Here is a 24,086-nt window from a genome sequence, read left to right as displayed (position 1 = left end):
TCTAGCCCCTCCATCTTCCTCCAATTTGTCAGCATCCTACCTAAAATATGGCTCCCAGGAGGGAGGATGATCATCTCCTTGTCCCTGGCTACCAGGGTTCTCAAAGCAACCCAGATCTCATTCGCCCAAAGCAACGGCCCTTAAAGGAAATTCATCGTGAAGTCGTATTTCTAGACCTTGTGGTCTCCTCAGACCCCTGATTCAGTTCAGATTCCTACTATGGTGTGGTCGTGAGGCAGATATAATTTTCCTTACGCAAAGACCTGACGGGGTGACTCCCCTCCTCCATAAACTCCAGTGGCCGGCTCTTGCCCTAGGATCAATGAAAAACTCCCTCATTTAGCTTTGAAAGCTATTCAAAACCTGGACCCAATGGTTCTTTCTAGCCTTATTGGATGTCCCTGCACCATCCTGCCTGGTGTGATGCTGCTGAGATCTCTCTGATCCTCCTGGCAACAGTCTCCCATCTCTGTGCCTTAGTTCCCCTCGCCCTTCGTGGATCCCTCCTTTCCCCCAAACACTTCCTTCTACATGGAGACTTTGCTGGGCCCCTCAACTGCTAGTGACCTCCTCAAACTACCTTGTCTTTAGGGCCTTTAGTTTATTTGTATTTATTCTCTTTATTATTTATGTACATATGTGTATAGAATATATACATGTAATCTATATGGGTATATATAGTACACACAGCACATATATAAATATACACATATACACATAAACTGGGGAGAGAAGTTTGCATATACATTATGTATATATTTACATATGTAATATCTATAATACACACAATTTGTAGCTGGATGAAGTTCCTTGAAAATAGGGATTGTTTCATTCTTTGTAGCTCCAAGGGAATAAGCATTTTAATAGTGCCTGCTATGTGCCAGGTGCTGGGCTAAGTGCTTTTACAAATATCATCTCATTTAGTCCTCATAATAATCCAGTTGAGTGGGAATTATTATTATCCCCATTTTACAGCTGGGGAAACCGAGGTAAAGAGAAATTAGATGATTTGTCTCAGGGTCATACAACTAGTAAGTGACTGAGATGAGGTTTAAACTGAGCTGTCCCTGACTCCAAGTCCAGAGTTCTACCTTCTGTGCCACATAGTAGGTGCTTAATAAATGTTTGTTGATTGATTGATATGGGGAAGAAATGAGGTTAGAGTAAAGAGGGAGCTTTATGGATGATGTGAGAACAGCAAGATAACAGGGATGTGGAGAACAAAGGGCAGGGAAGGGGATAAATTGCTTCCACCTTGGAGTTCAGCACCGGCCCCGGCTCTGCCATCAGTAGCACTGGGGAAGCCTGGAAGGGATGTATCGAGTGGCTAAGTGTTGTTTCTGACAGCTTTGGCTTTCCCCAGGCAACGGGCTCCTGCTTTGTTCCATGTTTGTGGCTACCACACAAAGGGCCACTATACATATTTCATTATATATGGATATTTTTTTTTGGGGGGGGTCAATGACCTCCTTAAGTGCATATGCTTAGCAGTGGATTCTCAGGGTCAAAAGGTATGGGTATTTTATGTATTTATAATGTTAAACTTAATTTATTATGATTGTTATTTTTTTTTTCCTGAGGCAATTGGGGTTAAGTGACTTGCCCAGGGTCACGCAGGTAGGAAGTGTTAAGTGTCTGAGGCCAGATTTGAATTCAGGTCCTCCTGACTTTAGGGCACCACCTGGCTGCCCCGAGGTATGGATATTTTAGTGGCTTTATTTGCATCATTTCAAATAGTTCTCCCACAGATACACCAGTCCCCAGTGGAATTTGCATTCTAACCCTAGGCCACAATATTACAGAGGGCCAGGGCCAGAGAAGGCAGTTTTGATGGGGAGAGTTTCAGGGGGGGCCAGTGGGTCCCTCACACTTTCCTTGGCGTGACGGGGCATGATGTTGTGCTGTCCCTCCCAGAGCGTGGGGGTGGTGGGGGGCGTTGGGAGGATGGCTGTACACGGGACACAAGGCCGTCGGGCAAGGTGGGCGCCCTTATAGGATGGGGAGCGTTCTTGGTCTGGGGCTGGCAGAATTGAATCTGGTTCATTTACACCCATTCACCTGTCAAGACAGCTCAACTCCAATGGGGGGTTTGATGGGGGTAAGGGGGGGTTGAGAAAGGAGGCCGCCCCCGACGTCCCCCTGGTCCCCGAGAGAACTACCTACAATAAAGGGAGCCTGGGCTCTTTTGGGATACCCTTCAAGCTCTTGCCCTTAGTGCTGCTGCGTCTGCCTGTCGGCGCTGATGGGGGTGGGGGCAGAGGAGGTAAGCTCGGCCTTTCCCTGGAGCCGGTGGCCCCTCGCATTGGCCTGGGCCCAGGAGAGGGGACAGGACTCCTTACCCCTGCTCCAGAGAGAGGCAACCTGGCCTGGCCCCTTGGAGCTCGGGGAGTGGAGAGCATCCCCCACTCAGAGTCCCAACGCCCGAATTCAAATTCTGGTCCTGCTGCTGACTGGTTATGTGACACTGGCAAGTCTGTAAAATGTCTGTAAAATGAAAGGGTTTGCCCCCTCTAGGACCAGAGGCTGCACAGGATAGATAGAACCCTGGATCCCAAGGTAGGAAGCTCAATTTCAAATCCCCCCTCAGACACTCACCGGCTCAGTGCCCCAGGCAAGTCGTGGAGCTCTGCCTGCCTCAGTTTCCTCCCTGTAAAATGGGGATATTGCCCACCTTGCAGAGTTGTTGGGAGGATCAGATGAAAGAATATTGGTAAAGCTTAAACCGGTGCCTGGCAGAGCGCGGGCGTTATGTAAATGCTCCTTCCCCTTCCCCTCCTTAGTTGGGGTGTTGTCCGGGTCTGTTTCTTCCTCAGGACTAGAGCAGGGCTCCTTAATCACTTTGTGGGACGTCTGAGGGAGCCCGTGGCATGTATCCCTTCCCAGAAGAACTGTTCTTCGCCTCCATTCATAAAAAGAAACGCTAAATGTCTGTTAGAAGGTGTTTTTTAAAAAGCTGCCGTCTCCCCCATCCTCCAAGTTTCTGGGCTCCCAGAAATCCGGCCATAGAGCTCTGGGGCACTCTGGGCCTCGGGCTACAGCCCCGGCCTTGAAGGATGGTTTCCTCTCTGAGATTCTCCGGAGGGTCCTGGGGCAGCCTGGACCAAGCACGACAGGAGGGGTCTCCGTGCACGAGGCCAGCCCCCAGGCTGACCCCGCTCTGGCCCCCGCACTGTCTGCCCACCCCGCACTGGCTGGGGCCGCTGGACACCCCAGCCTGGCCCTGCGATGCTCCGTACTAGGGCCTGGGCCCGGGCCTGGCAGGCCCCGACTTCCTGTTCTGGAGAAAGTATTCGGAGCTGGGGCCCAGTGTAAATGTTTACCCGGCAGCCTGGGAATGTAAACGGAGCCCCAGCCGTCCCATCAAGCTTTCCGCTGCTGGCTCCGCCCTGGCCCCGCTTTCCTCTCCCCCCACCCCGCAGCTCAGCGCCCCCACTCCCAGCCCGGGGCCTCCCTCAGCCCTCTCCCCCAGAAGGTGGCCCGAGGGTCCTGGGACTCGGAACGGACTTAATGGCTAGTTCTACCAAAGGGGGAAACTGAGGCAGTTCCAACCTGCTCCCCCTGAGATTGGCAGCTCCTATTCCTCTAGGACTCGGCTGAGGATCGGAGATGAAGGGAAGGGAAGTGGCCGCGCCAGGTATGGAGCGGGCTCCCCGGCTGCTCCCTCGGCTTCGGAGCGAGTCCCTGGGGGGCTCTAGGACGCAGAGGGAGCCTGCTCTGACTTGGGCTGGAGCTTGAAGGCCAGGCCGGCTGTCAAGCGAGCCGGGAGCCCGGGATTTATGGCTGGAGGAGACTTTAGGTATCCTCTCGCCCCTCCTCCCTCCACCCCTCTTTTTATAGTCAACCATCCCAAGTGCCTGCCAATATCCACTGCTCCCGTGGCCTCCAGAAGGCCTTTGTTCTATAATCTTCCCTAAGTGGCTTGAGAATGGCCTTTTAACTTGGGAGGGAGCCTCTCAAGTCCAAGTCCTCTTGGAAGGATTAGGATCCCAGGCTTTGGAGCTGGAAGGAATCTCTGCAAGCATCCAGCCCAATCCCTGCTTCTATACGTGGGGGTGGGGGGGAGTGGAGACCCCGAGATGGGCTGCCTTCCTCGGGGTCCCCGGGATGTCCCACATGCCACGTGGGGCTCTCACACCCCGAAGGTCGCTAAGGGGAGGCTGCCCCCTCCCCGGCCGGGGCTCTGCCATTTCTCCACGCTGATTCGGGTGCCAAGAGTCCCCCCTGCCTGCCCCCTGTCCCCCACCCCAGACTGCAGGCATTTTTCCATGGAGCCTTGGTGAGCAAGTCCGAACAGGGCTGTGTGTTAGGGCAATTCCTGATCCCAGATCTGGCAAGGACCCGGGCCCGGGGCCAGGGGGGCCCCGTCCCAGCGCCAGGGATACCATCCGGCTCTCATCTCTCTCTCCTGGGAGCTGTCGGTCCTCTGGTCCCCGGAGCTGGCCCCCACCTCAGATCTGCTCTGAGACTCCTCTCTGCTTTGGGCCTCGGTTTCTCCATCTGAGGGGGGTGGACGGGCGAGTTCCCTTCTCATGCCTGTGAGCACTCTGCTTCCCCGGAGCTTCTCACCCAGGTTTTTGTCCTGCCTCTCTAAGTCCCTGAAGCCCGGAGTATCAGGTCTGGACTCCTCGATCTTGAACTCAAAGCCCTTCTCCTGAGTCCAGTTCAGGACTACCGGATGGGAAGGATCTCGGTGTATTTCCCAGCCCTCCAGGTTACAGATGAGGAAAGGGTTCCGAGGAGGGAAGGGCCTTGAGAGGCAGTGGCAGGGCCAAGGCAGAAGCCAGGCCGCCAGCCCAAGGCCCGGGCCTTCTCTACCCCTGCCCTCAGCCCGGGCCAGACCACGGCCACCTCCCAGTCTCGCTAAGGCTGCACCCCCAGCCTCACCGGGGGGACTGGGCCGTCTCCCCTTCCTCTTCCCTGCTGCTTCAAGGACTGGCTTACATCCCCCACCCCTCCCCCTGCCCAGTCCCTCCCTGATCATCCGAGCCTCTGGAGAGCTCCCCATGCTCCTGGCTCTCCTGCACTTAGCGGGGCTCTGAGGGCCGCCTGGGCCAAGACCGGCCTCAGACTTCCCAGGGTCTTGGGCTTTCTGGACTCGGGCTTCCCAGTCTCAGGCTTCTGGGACTCAGACTTCCCAGGGTCTCAGGCTTCCCCCACTAAGTGCTGCTGCCCACATGTCTTGCAGGAGGCCAATGTCCCGCGGCGACTGACAATGAAGCTATGGAAGGTGGCGGCCCTGATCTCGGTGCTCTGCAGCTCCATGCTCTCGGTCTGGGTGTTCAGGGAGCTGGCCGGCAGGGACCGAAGACTTGGACCTGGTGCTCGAGCCTCGCTGCGCAGGTCTCCTCGGGCCTTGGACCCCCGCTGGGCCCTCATCTCACAGTGTAAGGCTCTTCCCCTCTGGACCTGGTCCCAGCCCTCTCTCCCCTTCTCTCTCTGTCTCCCCCTCAGTTCTTCTGTCTCTTGTTCTGTCTCTGCAATCTCTCCCTTCACTCTTTCTCTCCCTGTGGCTCTTTGTCTCTCTCTCTCTGCAGTCTCTCCTCTCACTGTCTCTCTCTCTCTCCCCCTTTACTTTCTCTCTCTCCCTTTATGTCTCCTCTTTAGTCCCACAGGCACTCATCTCTTTTTCTCATGTGTCCCCCTCCTATTCCCTGCCCCCCAATCACCCAAACTGAAGCAAACAGCCCTTTACTGATCTCCCGAGCCCGGGGCCGGGAGCCTTGCAAGGATGACCAGGTGGCCGGTGGCCCCTCTCTGGGATCCCATCCCTCTGGGTTGGCGGCCCTGGCGCTGACTTCATGCGTGTCTGGGAGCCCCCCGGCCTGGGGCCCGCCCACCCTGACCCCCCCCCTTAGTCCCACTGCCGCCTAGAGCCTGTCTGCCTGCCTTAGGTCAGAGACAGCTGCCTTGAGTGTGGATGAGCTGTGACTAGATACGATCTTAAAGGTCCCTTCCAAACCCCAACCTCGAGGTTCTAACGGGCTTCCCGGCGTCTCCCTGGGGCTGGCAGAGGCCCCCATGGGGCTGGGAGGCAGCGTGGGCACTCAGGCCTGGCGGGAGCCTCACACTGTAGCCGGGCAGAGGAACGGTCCAACCCTCGCCCTCCCTCTGCCCTCCTGCCCCGGCACTTGACAAATCCAAGTCTCTGCTGTGTGAGCTCTACGCAAACTGCGCCAAGACCACATTGGCTGCTAAGCGAAAGCGAAAAATAAGCCAAAGCCCAAGATTCATGCACCCCCCTTTCCCCGGTCCCAGGAGCTGGCCTGTCCCCAAGGCCTTTCCCTCCACCTCCCCGGCACCACCACCCCGAGTCCTGACCCAATGTCAATAAACTCGCCCCCTCCCCCTGGAGCCCCTGCCCCACCCCCTCCCGGCGCCAAGCTCCGTTCCCCATAGTCCGTGGCCCCATGCCCGGTCCCTGAGCCCAAACCAGGGGAATAAAAGCATCCTGCACACTCCCACACAGAGATCCTCCCAGAGACAGGCAGCGACGCTCTCGGGGAGAATAGGAAGGTCTCAGAGCCACAGATCTCTGGCTAGGTGAGCAGCCGAACGGTCCCACGGAGGGATGGAGACGGACACACAGACAGACCCAAGACAGACACACAGAACGACCCGAGACGGACACACAGACCGACCCGAGACAGACACACAGACAGACCCGAGACAGACACACAGACCAACCCGAGACAGACACACAGACCGGAGACGGACGCACAGATAGACCCGAGACGGACGCACAGACAGACCCAAGACAGACACACAGACAGATCTGAGACAGACGGGGCTCTGCCCTCCCCGGGGTCTCCATCACACGTCTGTGCCCCCCAAGTAGCAGTCACCCCTGGGTGCCAGGAACGGGGCTGGGGCCGAAGGGAAGGAAGAGCTTACGCTCTAACCGGGCAGTAATGGGCGGGGGTGGGGTGGGGTGGGGAGGTAAGTCAATACTGGGGACAGACAGTCCCACGGGGGGCCCTCAGAGGCCTGGGGGAGGCGAGCGTCCGACTGGGTCCTGCAGGGAGCTCGGACCCCCTCAGTGCCGGGGCCTCCTCGGGGGTGTGACCTCCAGCGTGCTCCCAGCCCCGGGGCTTAGGAAGCCGACTCCTAGCCTTGGAGACCCGGAGCATGGGAAGGGCCAGGGCCGCCGGGCGTGGCCCTGCCGCTTTCTCTGTGCCCGAGGCCTTCCTGGCAGGGGGTCTGGGAAGCTTCTGGACCCCTAAAGCGCAAGGGGCTGCAAAGGGAGCCAACGGGGCTCCCTTTATTTTTTAAAAATATCTTTTATATTTTTTTAAAAAAGACACTGGGATCCAGTTAAAAAGCCCCGATCTAAGCCTGATCCCAAAGGGACCCTAGAGGCTGGGCAGGGAGGGAGTGGCCCAAGCAAGATTCGAATCTGGGCCTCTGGGCTGACTTTCTGTCCAAGGCCAACCCCCTCGGGAGGACACCGCTGGCCTGTGGCCGTTCTGGGCTCCGGACCTTGAGAAGGGGAAGGCTCCAGGTTCTGGGAGGGAACGGGGCCCCAGATACCCCAGGCTCCGGGGGTCGGCCCTCCGGGGGCCACTTCGCAAACCAGGAGGCACGGTTTCCACGCCGCGCCACGGGTGGGCGGGGGGTGCAGGGACGCACATGTGTGCTGGGACAGGCGTGTCTGCAGAGTGCATGCTCGGGAGCTTGGGGTGCAGGTGCCGTCAGTGAGCAGGACACACGCGTGTGCATCCCGGCAGGCGAGCTGCATCGAGCACACGCGTGTGCTCCCCGTGAGCACTCGCCGGGCCGGTGTAGGCGAGTGTCCGTGCTCCCGGAGGACACAACAGTGCTCCTTGTACGTGGGTGCGGTGCCATCTGCTTTGCCCGCGCTGCCCCGAGCTGCCCTTTCACATGAAACAATCAAGCTTTATTATTGCATTCACAATTGACAAACAGGAGGGAGCCGCACAGGCAGCCGCACTTCCTTCCCCGCCGCAGGCAGGAGCTTGGAAAAGCCTTCACGGGCTGCGGCTCACACAGGAACAACTTTTACTCGGCGGGCAGGGGGCCAAGGGCCGGAGGGGCCCCGGGCGGAGCCTTGGAGAGCTGCCCCAGAGACCAGGCGGGGCCCAGGGCCTGCTCCAAGCCCCATGAGGCCTCCGACTCCCTCCCCGCCCAGGACCCCCCAGCCCTTCCCCCACCCCGGGGCCCAGCCCTGTGCAGGCCAGGAAGGTGGGGACAGGCTCCCAGGACTTAAGACACAAGGCCTGCTTGGATGGCTACAGCCTGGAATGGGGGAGCCCCAGAGGCCCCCTTTCCTGCCGCAGCCACACGTCCGCTCACACATTAGGCAGTGACAGGTGTGTTTATAAACGAACAGCCGCAAATGCAGAATTCCTCCGAGAGGCCCCGGCCAGCTCCCCTGGGCCCCACGGCAGGACATGCAAGAGGAGGGAGTGGGTGCCCCCTCTGCCCCTGCCCTCGCCCCCCTAGGACAGCCAGGTACCCCCTCTGTCCTCCCCACACTGCTTCCCCTGGGGAATTAGAGAGATGTTGGCAGAGAATCTCCCAAGAGCTGAGGAGGAAGCCATTCCAGTCACGCCCCTGTCTCAGAAAGAGCTGGCATTTCCTCCCCTTGGCCAGGACACTTAGCAGTCGGCCTCCTTCCTCCCTTCTCTCCCCTGCCTCTGTTTCCTCCTAGGGAATATTTAGGGTCCTGCTCCCTGACCGGAGGCTCATTGAAGCTGCCATATGTACCAGCAGAGAGTCCCTTGTAGAGTTAAGAGGAAGGAAGAAGGGGGAAGAGAGGGAGAATAGGAAGACGTGGCGGGTTAGATGTAATGTTGGTTGAGACCACTCCCCTCTTTTAGCTTCAGTTTAAGCATCTATCAAAAGAGGACATTGAACTAGCAGCCCCAGTGGTTCCCTCTGCTCCAGGAGTCTGTGCCTATTCTGTGCTCTAAGCTTCCGGAGGTTGGCTCAATGGCTAGAACACCAGGCTTGGCGTCAAAAAGTCCACATCCACAGTGGATGGTCCCACAGTAGGAGCCCGGGCAGGACATTTAACTGAGCCTCATTTCCTCAGCTTTAAAGTGGCTATAACATTATCTGTAGCCTCATGGAGGGGGGTAAAGGGGAGAGGGACCAAGAGACTCAGGTGAGAGAGTGCCTATGAAGCATTCTGCATACCCAAATTACTATATAAATGTCAACTATCTTTCCAGCGTCTTGCATTTAACAAATATCTGGATTAAATTGGTTTTCCCTCTCGGGGACTCCGTTTCTGAGGGAAAGTTGAATTAGACTGAATTAGACATTCTGAGCTTCTTGATGCCTGAGGGGTCCGGACTAAGTACCCCATCTTGCATTAGATCCTGCCCAGGATGCCAGCCTCCATTCAGAGCCTCTGTGGGCCTTTTCTCTGTGCTTTTCCCTACCCCAGCCGTGGACCTGACAGGGTCCGGCTGCCCCAAAGACTCTCCCATCCCAGAGCAGACACCTGGGGTCCCCACTGGATTTTCTATTCCTCCCTTTGAAGTCCAGGTGTGGCCCCTGCTGCCTCTGGCGGGAGGAGAGTCTCCCTAATCCTGGGATTTCCTCTCTGAACCACAAAGGACGAACAGGGCTGTGTTCCAGCTCCTGTCCTTGTGCTCCGCTGGTAAATTTTAATTGTCTGGGATCCCTGGGTGGAAAAAGCAGGCTTGGGCAGGGCAGAATGGGAGCTCGAAGCCTGGGTGGCCCTCTGTGTGGTGAGGACTTCAGTGCAGAAACCTCCAGATACCCAGGAGGAGTAACTTACAGAGGAACCGTAACTTGTGTATCCTTAGGAAATTTGGGAAGTGAGGGGCTTGCCCTTGAGGGCTTCTAAGTTTCCTAAGGTCTCACCAATCACATCACTCCCTTAGGTCTCATTGGTGCTGAAAAGGAACTTTGATTCCATCTAGTCCAACTCTTTCATTTTACAGGTGGGGAAACTGAGGCACAGAGGATTTGCCCAGTGTCGTAAGGCCAGTCGATGGCAGGACTAGAACTAGAATCCAGCACTTAGAACTAGAACTCTTCCCATTACAGAGAAGGTTAGGGCTGCAGGGAGTCTCTGGGTTCATCTGTTCTGCCCTCCCCTACCTCCTCCCTCCTGGACTTACAGGGAAGGAAAGGGACTGCGCTTTCTGGGCCCTGGTGCAGGACTCGGCAGTGGCTAAGGGTCCCAAGGACCAGTAAGTGAGCACAGTTGTGGAACGGGGGGTGGGGGGGGTCATTATGGAGGGGGGGAGAAGAAAGGGGGGGTGCTGGCTCCTGACTGGCTGAGGTCAGTGTGTCCATGCAGCCCAGCCCTTTTCCAGCTGCCCCCGAAATCTCACCCTTGCTGAGCCATTGGGCAGTGGTTCTGCTGCCCAGTCTCTGGAAACAGGTTGCACGGGAGGAGAAACGCAGCTGATGGAGGGTCAGATGCGAACCAGCTGGGTCCCACAGATGCGAGGGCTCCAGGCCCAGAGGACATTCCTCAGGGATAGAAGTTCTGGAAATAAGGCATGTCTGGGACAGACAGCTGGCAGAGTCGGCTCCCTACGGGGCGGCAACCCCCACTGGGTCTGCCACGGCCGGTGGCCACCGTCTGGGCTTGGTCCTGGCTAGACGGGGCGCTCTACTAGGATCAGACTCAACAAGGCAGTGGAGCGAAAGAGGCCTTGGACTTGCCCCCGGACAGCCAGGGTTTGAAGGCTTTGCTAATCCGTGTCATGTTGGGAAATCCTCTTCCCAACCTCAAACCTCAGTTTCCTCATCTGTAAATGAGAGGGTGGCACTGGACAGTCTTTGTGACCCGCAAGAGGCGATGTATTAATTACCTTGGGCAAATCCAGGCTTTGCATTTACCCAAAGGACCTGGCTTCTAGTTCCTGCTCCAATCCTAGAGCTGTGACCTCGGGCAAATGTCTGGACCGCTCCAAACCTCAACATTTCCTTGTCTGTAAAATGAAGAAGGGGATAAGAGTAAATAATCAGCAAGGCTTCTTCAATTCCAAATCTGGTATTGCCCCAAAACATGTTTTTCTGTAGCATCTATGCACTATCCCAAAAAATGAGATCCAGAGAGGGAGAGGGAGGGAGGGAGGGAGGAAGGGAGAAAAGGGGGAAAAAAGGAAAAAGGGAAGGAGGAATGAAGGAAAAAGGAAGAAGGAAGGAAGGAAGAACAAAGGGAAAGGAGGGAGGGAGGAAAAAAGGAAGGTAGAATGAAGGATGGAAGAAAGGAGGGAGGAAAGATGGATGGAGGGAAGAAGGAAAAAAGGAGGAATGAAGGATGGAAGGGGGAAGAGATGCAGGAAGGAAGGAAATGAAGGAGGGAGAGATGGAGAGAGGAAAGAAGGGAAGGATGAAGGAAAGAAGGGAAAGGAGAAAGAAAAAAAGGGATGATGGGAGGAAGGAAGGAAGGAAGAAGGGAAAGAAGGAAACATTAAGTACCTACCATGTGCTAAGCACTGTGCTAAGTCCTTTACAAATAATATCTCATTTAATCCGCACAACCTTGGAGGTAGGTTCCCATTATTATTATTCCCATTTCATAGTTGAGAAAAGTGAGAGAGGCAAGGTGACTTGCCGGTCACACAGCCACTAATAAGCATCCCTCCAAACCTAGTCTCTCAACTCTATCTCCAGCAATTTTTAAAATTATTATTTTTTATTCATTTTTGCTTTATGAATCATGTTGGGAGAGAAAAATCAGAGCAAAAGGGAAAAACCATGAGAGAGATTAAAACAAGACAAAAAACAAACCCCAGAAAAAAGAAGTGGGCTCGGCGCGTGTGGCTTTCCATTGGGTCTCCTCGGTTCCCTTCTGGCTGCAGATGGCCCTTCCTGTCCGGGTTATCGGGCCGGGATGGCCGAACCCCTGGGAAGAGCCTTTCCCGGCCGCTTGTCGCTGGTACTGTGCGCTGTGTATTCCTGGTGCTGCTCGTTCTGCTGGGCTCAGTTCATGTCCATCCTTCCAGCCTTTCTGAGATGGGCTTGTTCACCATTTTTATGGAACAATGGCTCCCCTGGCTGTGCGGTCCCTTAGCCCCGCTGCCTGGGGGGACGCGCGTTAGCTCCGGCCAGGCCCGGCGCTCCTTCCCGGTCCTTGGCCTCGCGCTTTGCCTTCCCCGCGCCCGCACTAACTAACCCGTCTCCGTCTCCCCGCAGACCGAGCCCTGTTTGAGAGCTACACGGAGGGGGAGCTCCGGGAGCTGATCGCGGCGCTGGTGGAGCGCTCGGGCCCGGCGGGGCACTCGGGCGGGCACGCGCTGCCCTTTCCGGGCCCGGCGGGGGCCCGGCGCAAGCGGGCCCGGCTCCGCCACCAGCCGTGCGGCCTGCGGGAGCTGGAGGTCAGCGTCAGCGAGCTGGGCCTGGGCTACGTGTCGGACGAGACTATCCTTTTCCGCTACTGCAGCGGCACCTGCGAGGCGGCCGCCAGGATCTACGACCTGGGGCTGCGCCGCCTGCGGCAGCAGCGCCGCGTGCGCAAGGAGAAGGTCCGGGCCCGGCCCTGCTGCCGTCCCCTGGCCTACGAGGAGGAGGTCTCGTTCCTGGACTCCCGGAACCGCTACCACACGGTCAGCGAGCTCTCGGCCAAGGAGTGCGGCTGCGTGTGAGAGCCCCGGCCTGCCTTGTCTACCTCACCGGGGGCCCCCAGGGGACCTCCCTCCCTTGCCGGCCAAGCCTGCCGAAGAAGCCGTCGCTCCGCACCCAGGCCAGGGGAAGCGCCTCAGGCAGCCGGACCAGACCCTCCGGGCCCGGGGTCAGGGCGAGGCGGAAGGGCTCCGGGCCCCTGAGACAAACAGAACGAGGACGCCCGGCTCCCCATCCCAGGAGCCAAAGGACTCTGGCAATGCGCGGCGGCCCCTCCGGGCCTGATTGTATATACTTCACTGAGTAACGGACTGACCTTGTACAGGAAATTATATTCTATATATGTGAATCTCGCAATATCTATATCTCTATAAAATATCAGTGGCTACTTCTGTCCGTCTCCTTCTGGCCTCCGGAGCGCATTATACGGCTCAGGGAGACCCGCTGTTGCACAGGAGGGGAAGGTGGGCTTCCTGTTGGGTCCGGCTGGGCAGGTGGCTGTGAAACTCCGCGGGCTGCCCCAAGGACCCCAGTCTGAGCCCTCCGTCCCTTCCCCGCCGGGCTCCGTTCTTTTAAGAATTTCCCTTTCCCTTCCCGAAGCCTGGAAGCAGGGTGGCCAGGATGGAGTTTCTATGGATATAATGAGGGAATGGGATGGAAGGAGTAAGATTTCCGCTGAGTTCATAAGGAAGTGTTGTGGGTTAGGGTTAGTTTTCCTTAGTGATAAGGAGGCAGAATACTTAAGATAGAAATATCTTAGAATAGATATAGAAAGGAAGGGGGAAGTTGGAATAGGGTCCATCAGAGTGAGGAAGGGGGACGGTGGGAGTAATTTCCACTAGGTAGATAAGCGGGAGCAGTGATGGAGTTAGAGTTTCCAGTAGGGAAGTAGGAAGGGCAGGCTAAAGTTTTCATTGGGATAATAAGGTAGTGGGATGATTTCCGACCAGGTTCCTCTCCCTTCACCCACTAACTATCCACATCCTAACCAGGCTCTGGGACAAGTCCAGACCAGGGAGGCAATGACACAGCCGCTCCCAATGAGTGGTTTGGGTTGGTTAATTTGTTTCTCAGAGTCCCAGGTTACCCTGGGGCTGGAGCTGGTTCAGTGGTTTGGAGTCACCCACTCTCCCTTTGGGGCTGCCCCCCCACATTCACCTTCTGCCCCTGAACTCTCTCTGTGCCCCGAGGCCGAGGCCCCAGGGAGGGGGTACTGAGGTCCGTGTGCTCCAGCCAGAGACAAGTGCTTAGGGCGCCTGGGAGCCAAGACTCCCCTGTCATAGGAGCATGGGACTCAAAGTTGTAGGCAGCCTTCCCGCCCGTCCATCCGGTCCAGCTGCCCCTGAAGCCCAGGGAGGACCAGACGTTTGCTGCAGATCTGGGGACTGGGATGAGAACATATAGAAGCACGGGACAGTTTCCTGGCCCAGACTCTGGCACTGTCAGCCCCGTCTTGGAGCTGAAGCCTCGAGCCGGGATCCCACCTTGGGTCTCCCCAATTCCAGGTCCCAGTGGGGCGCCCGCTCTCCTGCCTCAGTGCCCAGGGAAGGTGTTGGCCAGTTGAGTCTGAGGGAGGGGCTGGGTGCCAGAGGGCGAGGATGATTTGCCCAGTTTGCACAGGCCACTGAGGGCTTTCGTTTCCCAACTTCCAGACATTTCAGTAGCACCCTGCCCCACCCTAGCACTTTCCTCCCCTCCTCTCAGCCCCCAAAGAAATTCCAAATCATCCATCTCCTTTCTTGGGATAAAAATACCTCCTTTCTCCCTGCAGGGCCTGGGGGAGATTGGGCCCCAGAGTGCCCGCCCCAGTGTGGGCCAAAGCTGGTGGTGGCGCCTGGCTGAATGGAGACCCATCCCCCGCTGGGCCCAGGCCCTGGGGCTGAGCAAGGGAGTGGAGGGGACAGGACATTTATGAGTGTTCCCAGATAGAAGGGCCCAGGTTTTATTTCTGTGCTGTTGTTGCCCCAATTCCTGACAGTCCAGGCCCCCGGGGGGTATCAGATTTCTGGACTGTTGGCAAAACCCAATCCATCTTCCCATGGCACAGGAGACGGGCCTGATCCCACGGCCCAGAGCCTGGAGTAGGAGGGAGACAGGGCCCCTGGGAGATGGGGGAGGGGGGAGACGTGCAGCCTAAGAAAGCAGGGCCCCTGGGCCCGGCAGCTGGGGACCCAACAGACCTAGAGCAAGCCTGTGCCTGGGTTGGGAGACTGCCCCCTTGGGGGGGGTGCAAGCCTCCCCTGCACTGGCATTTTCTGCCTCTGTAAAAGCTCACTTAGCTTGGAAGGGTGCTGGAGTCAGACCAGGAGAAAGGGGTTACCTGTGGGACACCGGGCCTGGCCTCCCTGGGGTCTCAGGAGTCGGGCCAGACGTCTCCCAAGCTTTCCAGCTCTCAGGCTGCAGACCCGGATCCCCCTCCTGACACCAGCTGGTGCTCTTGGGAATCTCTGCTTCCTCCTCTGTGAATTGGAGGGCCAGTCTAGATGGCCCCGACCCCTTTCTGCTCAATCTTGAGATTGTTTTTAGGTGCACTGACAGAAGCATGGCATCCAGAAGTACAGAGCCACTGAATGCAGTCCTGGCCCGGCCAAAGACTCTTTTCTTCAGTGGGGGTTGACTTTGTGATCCCAGCCCTGACATTGTGTTCTAGGGGCCCTCCCAGCCTTGACCTCCCAGGTTCTAAGGACCCTCCCAGTCCTGACATCCTGTGTTCTAAGGACCCTCCCAGCCCTGCCCTCCCAGGTTCTAAGGACCCTCCCAGCTCTGACCTCCTGGGTTCTAAGGACCCTCCCAGTTCTGACATCCTGGGTTCTAAGGGCCCTCCCAGCTCTGACCTCCTGGGTTCTAAGGGCCCTCCCAGCTCTGACATCCCGGGTTCTAAGGACCCTCCCAGCTCTGACATCCTGTGTTCTAAGGACTCTCCCAGCCCTGACAGCCAAAGTTCCATGTCCTGAGGTCCTTCGTGACTTTGTCATTCTATGTTCCAAAGGCCCTCCTAGCTCTAGCATTCTGTGTTCTAAGGGCCCTCCAAGTTCTGATATTCTGTGTTCTACTTCCAAATATCCCTTCCAATTCTGACATTCTATGACTTGTTGAACTCCTCCTGTGGGAAAAGAGGGGAAAGTCAGGGTGAACATTGCTGGCAAGGGCCAGGGAGGCAACTTCTTGGAGAGACAGTGGGAGACCCAGCCCTCAGACAGGCCCACCAGGGTGGTCTGCTGTGGGAAGCCCTCCCTGTGAGCTTGGCTGGGAAGGTCCCATTCCCACCGGTCCTCAAGCCTGAGGTCTGAATCTGCAGGGGTTGTGGTCAACCTGTGGTTTAAAACTGGGGTTCTCAGGAACCTCCTTTTGCTGATTCTGCAGAGGTCTCAGCCACTGGGGGGAGAGGAGAAGGTTCTGGGGTGAGCCCGGGAGCCCAGGCCCTGTTAGAAAAGCCCAAAGTGGGGAGTCGGATGTGTGTAGGGGTGAACAAGAGGTCCCACCATTCTGAGCCCCAGCCCACATGGCAGTCAAGGGGAAACTGTGGCCCTGGGCCAGAGCATCTCCAGAACACGGGCTGAGGGAAAGGTTTCCCTGCAGGCCCTCCCATATCCTGACTTCAGCAGGCCTAGAGGCCCCCGGATGTATGGGTGGTGAAGATGCTAGTTCATCTAACAAACCCCTGTCTCCACCCCACTCCCCCATCCCAGGCTCCTGAGAAAGCCAGAGAGGAAAGACAAAGAGAAATAGATGAAACACCCCAAGAAATGCATAAAGAAACAGATGTATTCAGTCAACAAACATTTAACAAGTCATGCTTAGACATGGATGTAGCAACACAGACATAATATATACACGTAAAGACTTACACAAATACACAGACACACCCAGAAATGCAGAAAGACATACAGACACAGACAGACAGAGATGGAGATAGAGCTATTCTTTGGTGCTCTCTGAACCTGCTCCCTAGAACTCGATCCTGGTCCCTAGAACTCGGCCCTGGTCTGCTTCCCTTCTTTCCCACTCCTGCTCCCCTCATCCCTGCTGGGGTTCCCATGTCACCCCTTTATGGGCTCTGAAGCATGACAGCAGTCTGAGCCCCAAAAGGAGCTGTTTTGAAGTGCCCATCTCCTTCCTGCTTCCAGAACACCCAAGGTTGGTCTGGAAGTCATTACCAACTTCCAGAACACCAAGAAAGGTGCCTCCCTCACCCCCTGAGCCTAGAAGTGGGCTCCCTGCTCTGCACGGACTCTTATAGTCCCCGTCTCTGTCCTATTGCTCTTTTCTCCCATGAGGTCAAATTCTAGTCGGAATTTTTCTCTCCTAGTACAACTTCAAACAGTTTGAAGCCAGGAAATGCTCATTTGTGAGCATTAGAAATGCTCAGAGGTAAGGACTGCTCTCCCCATTCCCCATCTCCTGCCTGGAGGTCTTCAGGAAGATAAAATGGCTGTTACGGGGGTGGGGGGGATGCCTTTTGGGGTATGGGGTAGACTAGATTATTTATGAATTCTCTTCCCATATTACTATTTCATGATTGACAATAATGGCTTCTGGTAGTCTTTTCTCCCAGCCAAAGGGATTTCTCCCGATACTCAGTCAAGAGATTTGGGGGACACACATTTAGAAACAGGCAGACTGGGAATAAGGAGGTTCCCTCCTCATCTTATTCAATAACCCTTTATTTAACATCTATGTGGCAGGCACTGAACCCAGACAGCCTGATTCCGGCTTAGTAAAGCAGAGAACTGAATTTGCAGTCACAGGACATGGGTTTGAATTACTTTTCTGGAACTTAGTACCTTGTCACCTTAAGCAAGTGATTTCCTCTCTCTAGGCCACAGGATCCCCTCCTGTCAAAAGATAGAGGTAGACTAGAGAATCCCCAGCATCTATGGTTTTTTCCGGGGAGTTTTCCCTGACTACAGAGGAAGGAAACTTCAGGCTCACACTTGGATCTCAGTGGGACCAATGTAAACATGGTCTTAGTTTCCTAGTTTGTAAAGTGTGGATCCCACAAGGTTAGGGGATTAATCAAGGGCCAATTCAAATCAAAAAGGATAATTAAGTGCCTACTATGGACTTTGGCACTGTGCTAGTCACTGAGGATGCAAAAGAAGGCAAAACTAATGCTGCTAATGGAGGAAACAACATGCAAACAACATGTGCAAATAAACCAGAAGCAGTCGCAAAGAGAAGAAGACTGGGAAAGACTGCTTCTAGAAGGTAGGACTTTAATAGAGGTTTGAGGAAGCCAGGAGGTAGAGATGAAGAGGGAGAATTCCAGGCATGAGAGACAGCCAGTCAATGAAAATGTTGGCAATTGGGAGAGAGACCCATGTCCCTGGGTAGGGAGTAAAGCATGAATGGACTGGAAAGTAGGAAAGTGGAAAGGGATGAGAAAGCTGAAGAGAAGGTTCTCTCGTTGGTCCTGGAGGAACAGGGAGCCATTAGAGCTTATCTAAGAGGGGAAGGACATGATCAGGCTTTTAAGAACACCGAGGCTGAGTGGAGGATAAGTTGGAGGGAGGAGAGACTAGAGGCAGAGAGATCCACCTGAAGGCTCTTGTAATGCCGGCCTCCCAAGGACCACTTGTCCTTAAGGCCCAACCTGCACTCCCCCAGTCGCTCACCACCCCCCATATCCAAGTGTTTGCCATTCTCCCGCACCTCTCGAATCCGCCCCTTCCCTTCCCGGACACTGGGGCTGGCTCTGGCTGGCTGTGGGCACTCAGCAACCTCCAGGATCAAATACAAAAGGCTGTCTGACATTCCCAGTCCTCCCTAACCTAGGCCCTCTTCTTACACCTCTTCATCTATTTTTGAGCCAGGACACTGATCTCCTGGGTTCCATAAACAAGATACTGCATCACTCAGCTCAGGCTCTTCCCCAAGCCAGGAATACTCTTCCTCCTCTTCTCTGCCTCTTGGCTTCCCTGGGGGGTCCATCTTCAATCTCTCTTAAGCCTAGTGCCTTTTCTTATCAATGATTTCCTATCAATCCTGTGTATAGTTTGTTTCTATCTATACATCTGCTTGTTAGCACTGGCACATAGTGAGTGCTTAAAAAAATGTTGATTGATTGATTGTTATCTCCCTTATTTGACTGGGAACTCCTTAAGGGCAAAGCCATCTTTTGCCCTTCTTTGTAACCCCAGCATTTAGCACAGAGACTGCCATACAGTAGAGATTCAGCAAATACGTACTTGACTAAATGATCCAATAAGGAGAGGAGAAAGACCTAGCCTGTGAACCTGGAAGGCTGGGGAAGCTGTTGGTACCCTCAAAAGCAATAGGGAAATTAGGAAGAGAGAAGAGTTTTGGGGAAAAGAAAATGAGTTCAGTTCTGGCCATGTTGAACTTGAGACGCCTACAATCTATTCAGTTCAAGATAACCAACTGACATTTGGAGATGTCTTGCTGTTCCTGTGTACAATGTATTCCTGGTTCTGCTTGTTTCGCTGGAACTCCCTTGGGATCACTGGTGGCCAAGGTCACTTGTGAGAAACAGCAAAGGTCACTTTTGATGTTTCTGAGAGTCACGGAGAGGAGAATTTCAAGTCTTGAGTGTAGGATATAGCCGCAGATCACGAGAGGCAAATGTCACCAAAGGTCATCAGTGGAAGATGTCATAGATGGAAAGATCCCTTTGGGAGACGCCTCTGAAGGTCGCGAGTGGGAGACATTACTGTGGTGGTCACCAGTGGGAATGTGACCCAACCTCGCCACTAGAAGGACATTACTAAAGGATGTCATCACTCGAAATATCCAGCGGGAGAAGAGGCCTCTAGGAAGGCAGTGTGCCATCCCGCCTCTTTTGAACATCAGCTCACTCACGCCACTAGAAGACTCTGGATAGGAGGGGTGCCCCTCAGGAGAACCACTTGGACAGTGCTGGCAGGGTCCGGTACGTGGGGGGCTCCAGGAGGATCCGGCATGCCTTGCAGAATTCCTGGAACCAGCCAGGCCTTGTTACCACCTCCAGGTGCTTCCGCCACTGGAAGTATGACAAGTAGTGCTTCTCATCTGCATCCAGCTTCATGAGGTAGGTGGCCAGTTCCCAGGGGCTCTTGAAGTCACTCACATGGATAAAGGCATCGGGCGGCAGGAAGCGCTCGTAGTTGTGCCTCGGTGGGCCGTACACTACGGGGACGGCCCAGGACTTCAGGGCATTCTGCCAAAGCTTCTCTGTGATGTAGTCCTGGTGCTGAGAGTTCTCAAAGGCCAGGTAGAACTTGTACGTGGAGAGAACTCTCTGCTGATTTTTGACTGGTAACGGCAGGTGATTTCTCCCATAGACATCCACAGGCAGATAAGGCTGTAGCCTCCGGAAGTACTTTACCCGTGTGGAGTCTTCATTCCAGTTACTCACCACCCAGGCCACCAGCTTGGTTTTGGGAAAGGGAGGTTGAGTTAAGGAGCCATTCTCCTGTTCCTGCCGTGGTCTGAGCCAGCCATAAGGGGTGAAGATGTCCGAGTCAGTGCGATAGGTCATGGTCAGGTTGAAGAGGCCATCCATAGCGGCTAGGTTATCCAAGTGGCTGGGTGACTCCAGGCTGAGCCAGACCCATCGCTGGCCAGTGGGCCGGGGCTCGGGGGGCAGTTGCTTGGAGGGCATGAGACTCACTTCCCGGTGGTGGATGATGACCGCATGCGCCCGCTCATACCAAGTGCGGTTCAGTGTGATTTGGCAGTTTGCCTCCCTGACCCAGGGGCCCAAGCAACGGAGTCCTTGAAGGGAGTAGAGGTCATTAAAAGGCCATGTCCACAGCAGGATGATGAACACGGGGGTGACGGGTGGTGCAACCTGCTTAGGGGGGCAATAGTTCTGCATGGACTGAGGGAGCAGGTACCAATAAGAAAGGAGGCTCAGGGTAAACAACAGTTGCAAAAGCAGGAACAGGAATAGCTGGAAATAGAAGTATTTTTTCTTGAAAGATGAGGTGGTCTCGGCCTTCATGGAGCAGCTAGTACTGGAAAAACGTGGGGAAGGATGGGGCTGTTAAGCCAGTCAGTGACTGAGTAAGCGCCCATGCTCCCCTTTTCTCCCCTTTTCCCTTATTCTCTTATTTCAAATTTCCTGCCAGTTCCCTCTTCCTCCAACTTCTACCTCCCATCTCTCACTATCCATCGTCTCACAAAATCTTAGACTTGTAACAGACGCTGAGGCCATGCAGCCCAATGCCTTCCCAACTGAGAATACCGTGTGTATCGGTTCAGAAAAAAATAACCATTCAGCCCTGACTTGAGATTTCCAGTGATTGGGAAATTCATCATCTCCCAAGGCCGTCCATCCACTTTTGCATAGCTCTAACTTTGTACTTCTTTTTCTTAAGCCTAGATCTGCTTCTAGGTCCCTTCCAGCCTTTGCTCCAAGTTGTCCCCTCTGAAAAAATCCAGCCCCTCCCAAAGGATAGCTCTTCACATGCTTGAAGACAGATGACTCTGCGCATTCCCAGGCTCCTCCAGCCCACGCACAGGCGGCAGGTATCCTCCTCCGGCTGGCGGACGCTGCTAGCCACGCCATGCCAGGACTTACTTACCTTCTTGCTACCCAGGTGGTCCGAGCAAATGACTCACACGGGAAGGATGCGCACCACTGTAGGTGCAGAGCCTGGATCCGGCTGTTTGCCGTCTCCAGAACGGGAAAGAGGGAAACTCAAAACTTTTTTTAAAAATGGTTAAAAAGCCGTTGTTTTAAGCAATTGGGGAAAAAATAATTGGTATATATAGAAGTGACCTGACAACTCTGAGGCATAACTACACACTTCTCCGGTCGGCTAAGATGGCAGGAGGAGATGATTGGAACCGTTGGAGGGGATGCGGGGAAGCTGGGCCGCCCGTCCAACCGTTCTGGAGAGTGACTCGGGGCTGCGCTCAAAGGTGTGAGCCAGCTTCCGACCCCACCACTGGGCCTGTGCGCCACAGAAACCACAAAACAGGGAAGCGAGCCTCCGTGCGCACATGTTCGGGCGGCCCTCTTTGTGGCGGCAGGAACAGGGACCCGAGCCCGGCGCCGCGGAGGCCGCTGGGGGAATCGCCGCACGTGAGTGGGATGGGACAGTGTCGTGTCAGAAGCGACCAGCAGGAGGACTTCAGAGAGGCCTGGGGGGGAGACCGACAGGAACCGCCGCTGGGGGAACCGAGCAGGGCCAGCGGTCGCCGGACGCGGCAACAAGCCCACACCAGGACCAGCCCTCGCGGCCGCGGCCCCCTTCCACAAGCGGCGGCTCCAGGCACTGCCCACGGACTCGGGGCGGAGCCCTCTGCGGCTTTTCCGTGCTTCCTCCTTTTCCCGTTTTTCTGCGGCTTTCCTCGGGCAGCGCCGTGAATGCGGACACACGCGCAGAAGAACGGTGCGCGGGGGCGTTTGTGCACAAGGGGTTCGGGCAGGGACCCTGTCTATCATAGTCCCGCCATCATAGACCCCCCCTCCCCCACCCAAAGCCGGGGGTCCCCTCGGGGCTGCTGAAGGGTTGCCCCTCCCCCGGCCAACAAAGCCGGCCCCCGGCCCACGCCTCTCCCCGCCCCCCCAAAAAGCACCTACTTCTGAGGAGAACGCATCCCCACGTGCGCCTCCCCCCAGAGAGAGCGTCGAGGACCCACAGGGCTGAGAGGAAGGCCTTCCTTCCCAGACAGGAAGCAGGGCCCGGCCCCGCCCCGCCCTCAGTCCCGCCCCGCCCCGCCCTCCGCCCTCCCTCTGATTGGCCGGCCCGGCTCAGCCTGCGCGGCACGGGGAGGGGCGGGGAAGAAATCCCCATCTTTGGCTCGTCCTCCCCTCTAGCCTTAGTCCCCAGGATCCCTGAGGAACTTTCCTGAAAATTCGAAGGTTCTGAGGTTCCGAGAGCCCAAAGCATCTGAGATTAAAGCTCTAAGGGGCTAAGGTTTCAAGTCTGAGAGTCTGAGGTTCTCAGTCTAAAGTTCTAAGGGTCTAAAGTTCTGAGAGTCTAAAGTTCTAAGAAGTCCCAAAGGTTCTAATGTCTAAAGTTCTAAATTAAGTTCTAAAGGGTTAAAGTTCTAAGGGTCTAAAGGTTCTAAAGGTTAAAGTTTCTAAGGGTCTAAAGTTCTAAAGGGTTCTAAGGGCCTAAAGTTCAAGGGTCCAAGTTCAGGTGTAAGGTTCTGAGAGTCTAAAGTTCTAAGTGTCTAAAGTTCTGAGTGTAAGGTTCTAAGAGTCTAAAGTTCCTAAGAGTCCCAAAGTTCAAATTATCCTAAAGTTCCAAAGTGTAAGGTTCTAAGGTCCCTAAAGTTCTAAGGTCCCAAAAGTTCTAAGGGTCTAAAGGTTCAGTGTAAGGTTCCAAAGGAGTCTAAGGTTCTAAGTGTCTAAATTTCTAGTGTAAGGTTCTAAGGGGTCTAAAGTTTCTAAGGGTCTAAAGGTTCTGGGGTCTAAAGTTCTAAAGGGTCCTAAAGTTCTAGTGTAAGGTTCTGGAAGTCTAAAGTTCTAAGTGTCTAAAGGTTCTAGTGTAAGGTTCTGAGAGTCTAAAGTTCTAAGAGTCTAAAGTTCTAAATTTAAAAGTTCCAAAGGTGTAAGGTTCTAAAAGGGTCCCAAAAGTTCTAAGGGTCTAAAGTTCTAAGGGTCTAAAGTTCTGAGTGTAAAGTTCTAAGAGTCTAAAGTTCTAAGTGTCTAAAGTTCTGAGTGTAAGGTTCTAAGGGTCTAAAGTTCTAAGTGTAAGATTCTAAGGGTCTAAAGTTCTGAGTATAAAGTTCTAAGGGTCTAAAGTTCTAAGGGTCTAAAAGTTCGGTTTAAGGTTCTAAGGGTCTAAAGTTCTAAGTGTCTAAAGTTCTGAGTGTAAGGTTCTAAGGGTCTAAAGTTCTAAGGGTCTAAAGTTCTAAGGGTCTAAAGTTCTGAGTGTAAGGTTCTGAGAGTCTAAAGTTCTAAGTGTCTAAAGTTCTGAGTGTAAGGTTCTAAGGGTCTAAAGTTCTAAGTGTAAGATTCTAAGGGTCTAAAGTTCTGAGTATAAAGTTCTAAGGGTCTAAAGTTCTAAGGGTCTAAAGTTCTGAGTGTAAGGTTCTAAGAGTCTAAAGTTCTAAGTGTAAGATTCTAAGGGTCTAAAGTTCTAAGTATAAAGTTCTAAGGGTCTAAAGTTCTAAGGGTCTAAAGTTCTAAGGGTCTAAAGTTCTGAGTGTAAAGTTCTAAGAGTCTAAAGTTCTAAGTGTCTAAAGTTCTGAGTGTAAGGTTCTAAGGGTCTAAAGTTCTAAGGGTCTAAAGTTCTAAGGGTCTAAAGTTCTAAGGGTCTAAAGTTCTGAGTGTAAGGTTCTGAGAGTCTAAAGTTCTAAGTGTCTAAAGTTCTGAGTGTAAGGTTCTGAGAGTCTAAAGTTCTAAGAGTCTAAAGTTCTAAGTGTCTAAAGTTCTGAGTGTAAGGTTCTAAGGGTCTAAAGTTCTAAGGGTCTAAAGTTCTAAGGGTCTAAAGTTCTGAGTGTAAGGTTCTGAGAGTCTAAAGTTCTAAGTGTCTAAAGTTCCTGATAAGGTTCTAAGGTCTAAAAGTTCTAATGTAAGATTCTAATGGGTCTAAAGTTCTGAAGTATAAAGCTTCTAA

At 54.5% G+C, this 24,086-nt stretch overlaps 2 protein-coding genes across 2 annotated transcripts in view; one reads left to right on the top strand and one right to left on the bottom strand.

The window, feature by feature from the left end:
* The window catches only part of NRTN (neurturin), a 33,829-nt gene extending 20,873 nt beyond the window's left edge, over positions 1-12,956 (top strand). Inside the window, exons 2-3 of the mRNA XM_031947784.1 lie at positions 5,186-5,384; positions 12,145-12,956. Coding sequence (XP_031803644.1) covers positions 5,213-5,384; positions 12,145-12,593 — 621 coding nt within the window. The 5' untranslated portion in view covers positions 5,186-5,212 and the 3' untranslated portion in view covers positions 12,594-12,956. The remainder of the gene's footprint in view (positions 1-5,185; positions 5,385-12,144) is intronic.
* A 3,752-nt stretch (positions 12,957-16,708) lies between these two features.
* FUT6 (fucosyltransferase 6) lies at positions 16,709-20,519 on the bottom strand. The gene has a single exon (XM_031947783.1). It carries the CDS (start codon positions 20,510-20,512, stop codon positions 19,424-19,426), a length of 1,089 nt encoding a protein of 362 aa, XP_031803643.1. The 5' UTR covers positions 20,513-20,519; the 3' UTR covers positions 16,709-19,423.
* Positions 20,520-24,086: the final 3,567 nt, after the last annotated feature.

Source organism: Sarcophilus harrisii, chromosome 1 (genome assembly GCF_902635505.1).
Source record: "Sarcophilus harrisii chromosome 1, mSarHar1.11, whole genome shotgun sequence".
NCBI lineage: Eukaryota > Metazoa > Chordata > Mammalia > Dasyuromorphia > Dasyuridae > Sarcophilus > Sarcophilus harrisii.
This window is presented reverse-complemented; position numbering and strand designations above follow the sequence as displayed.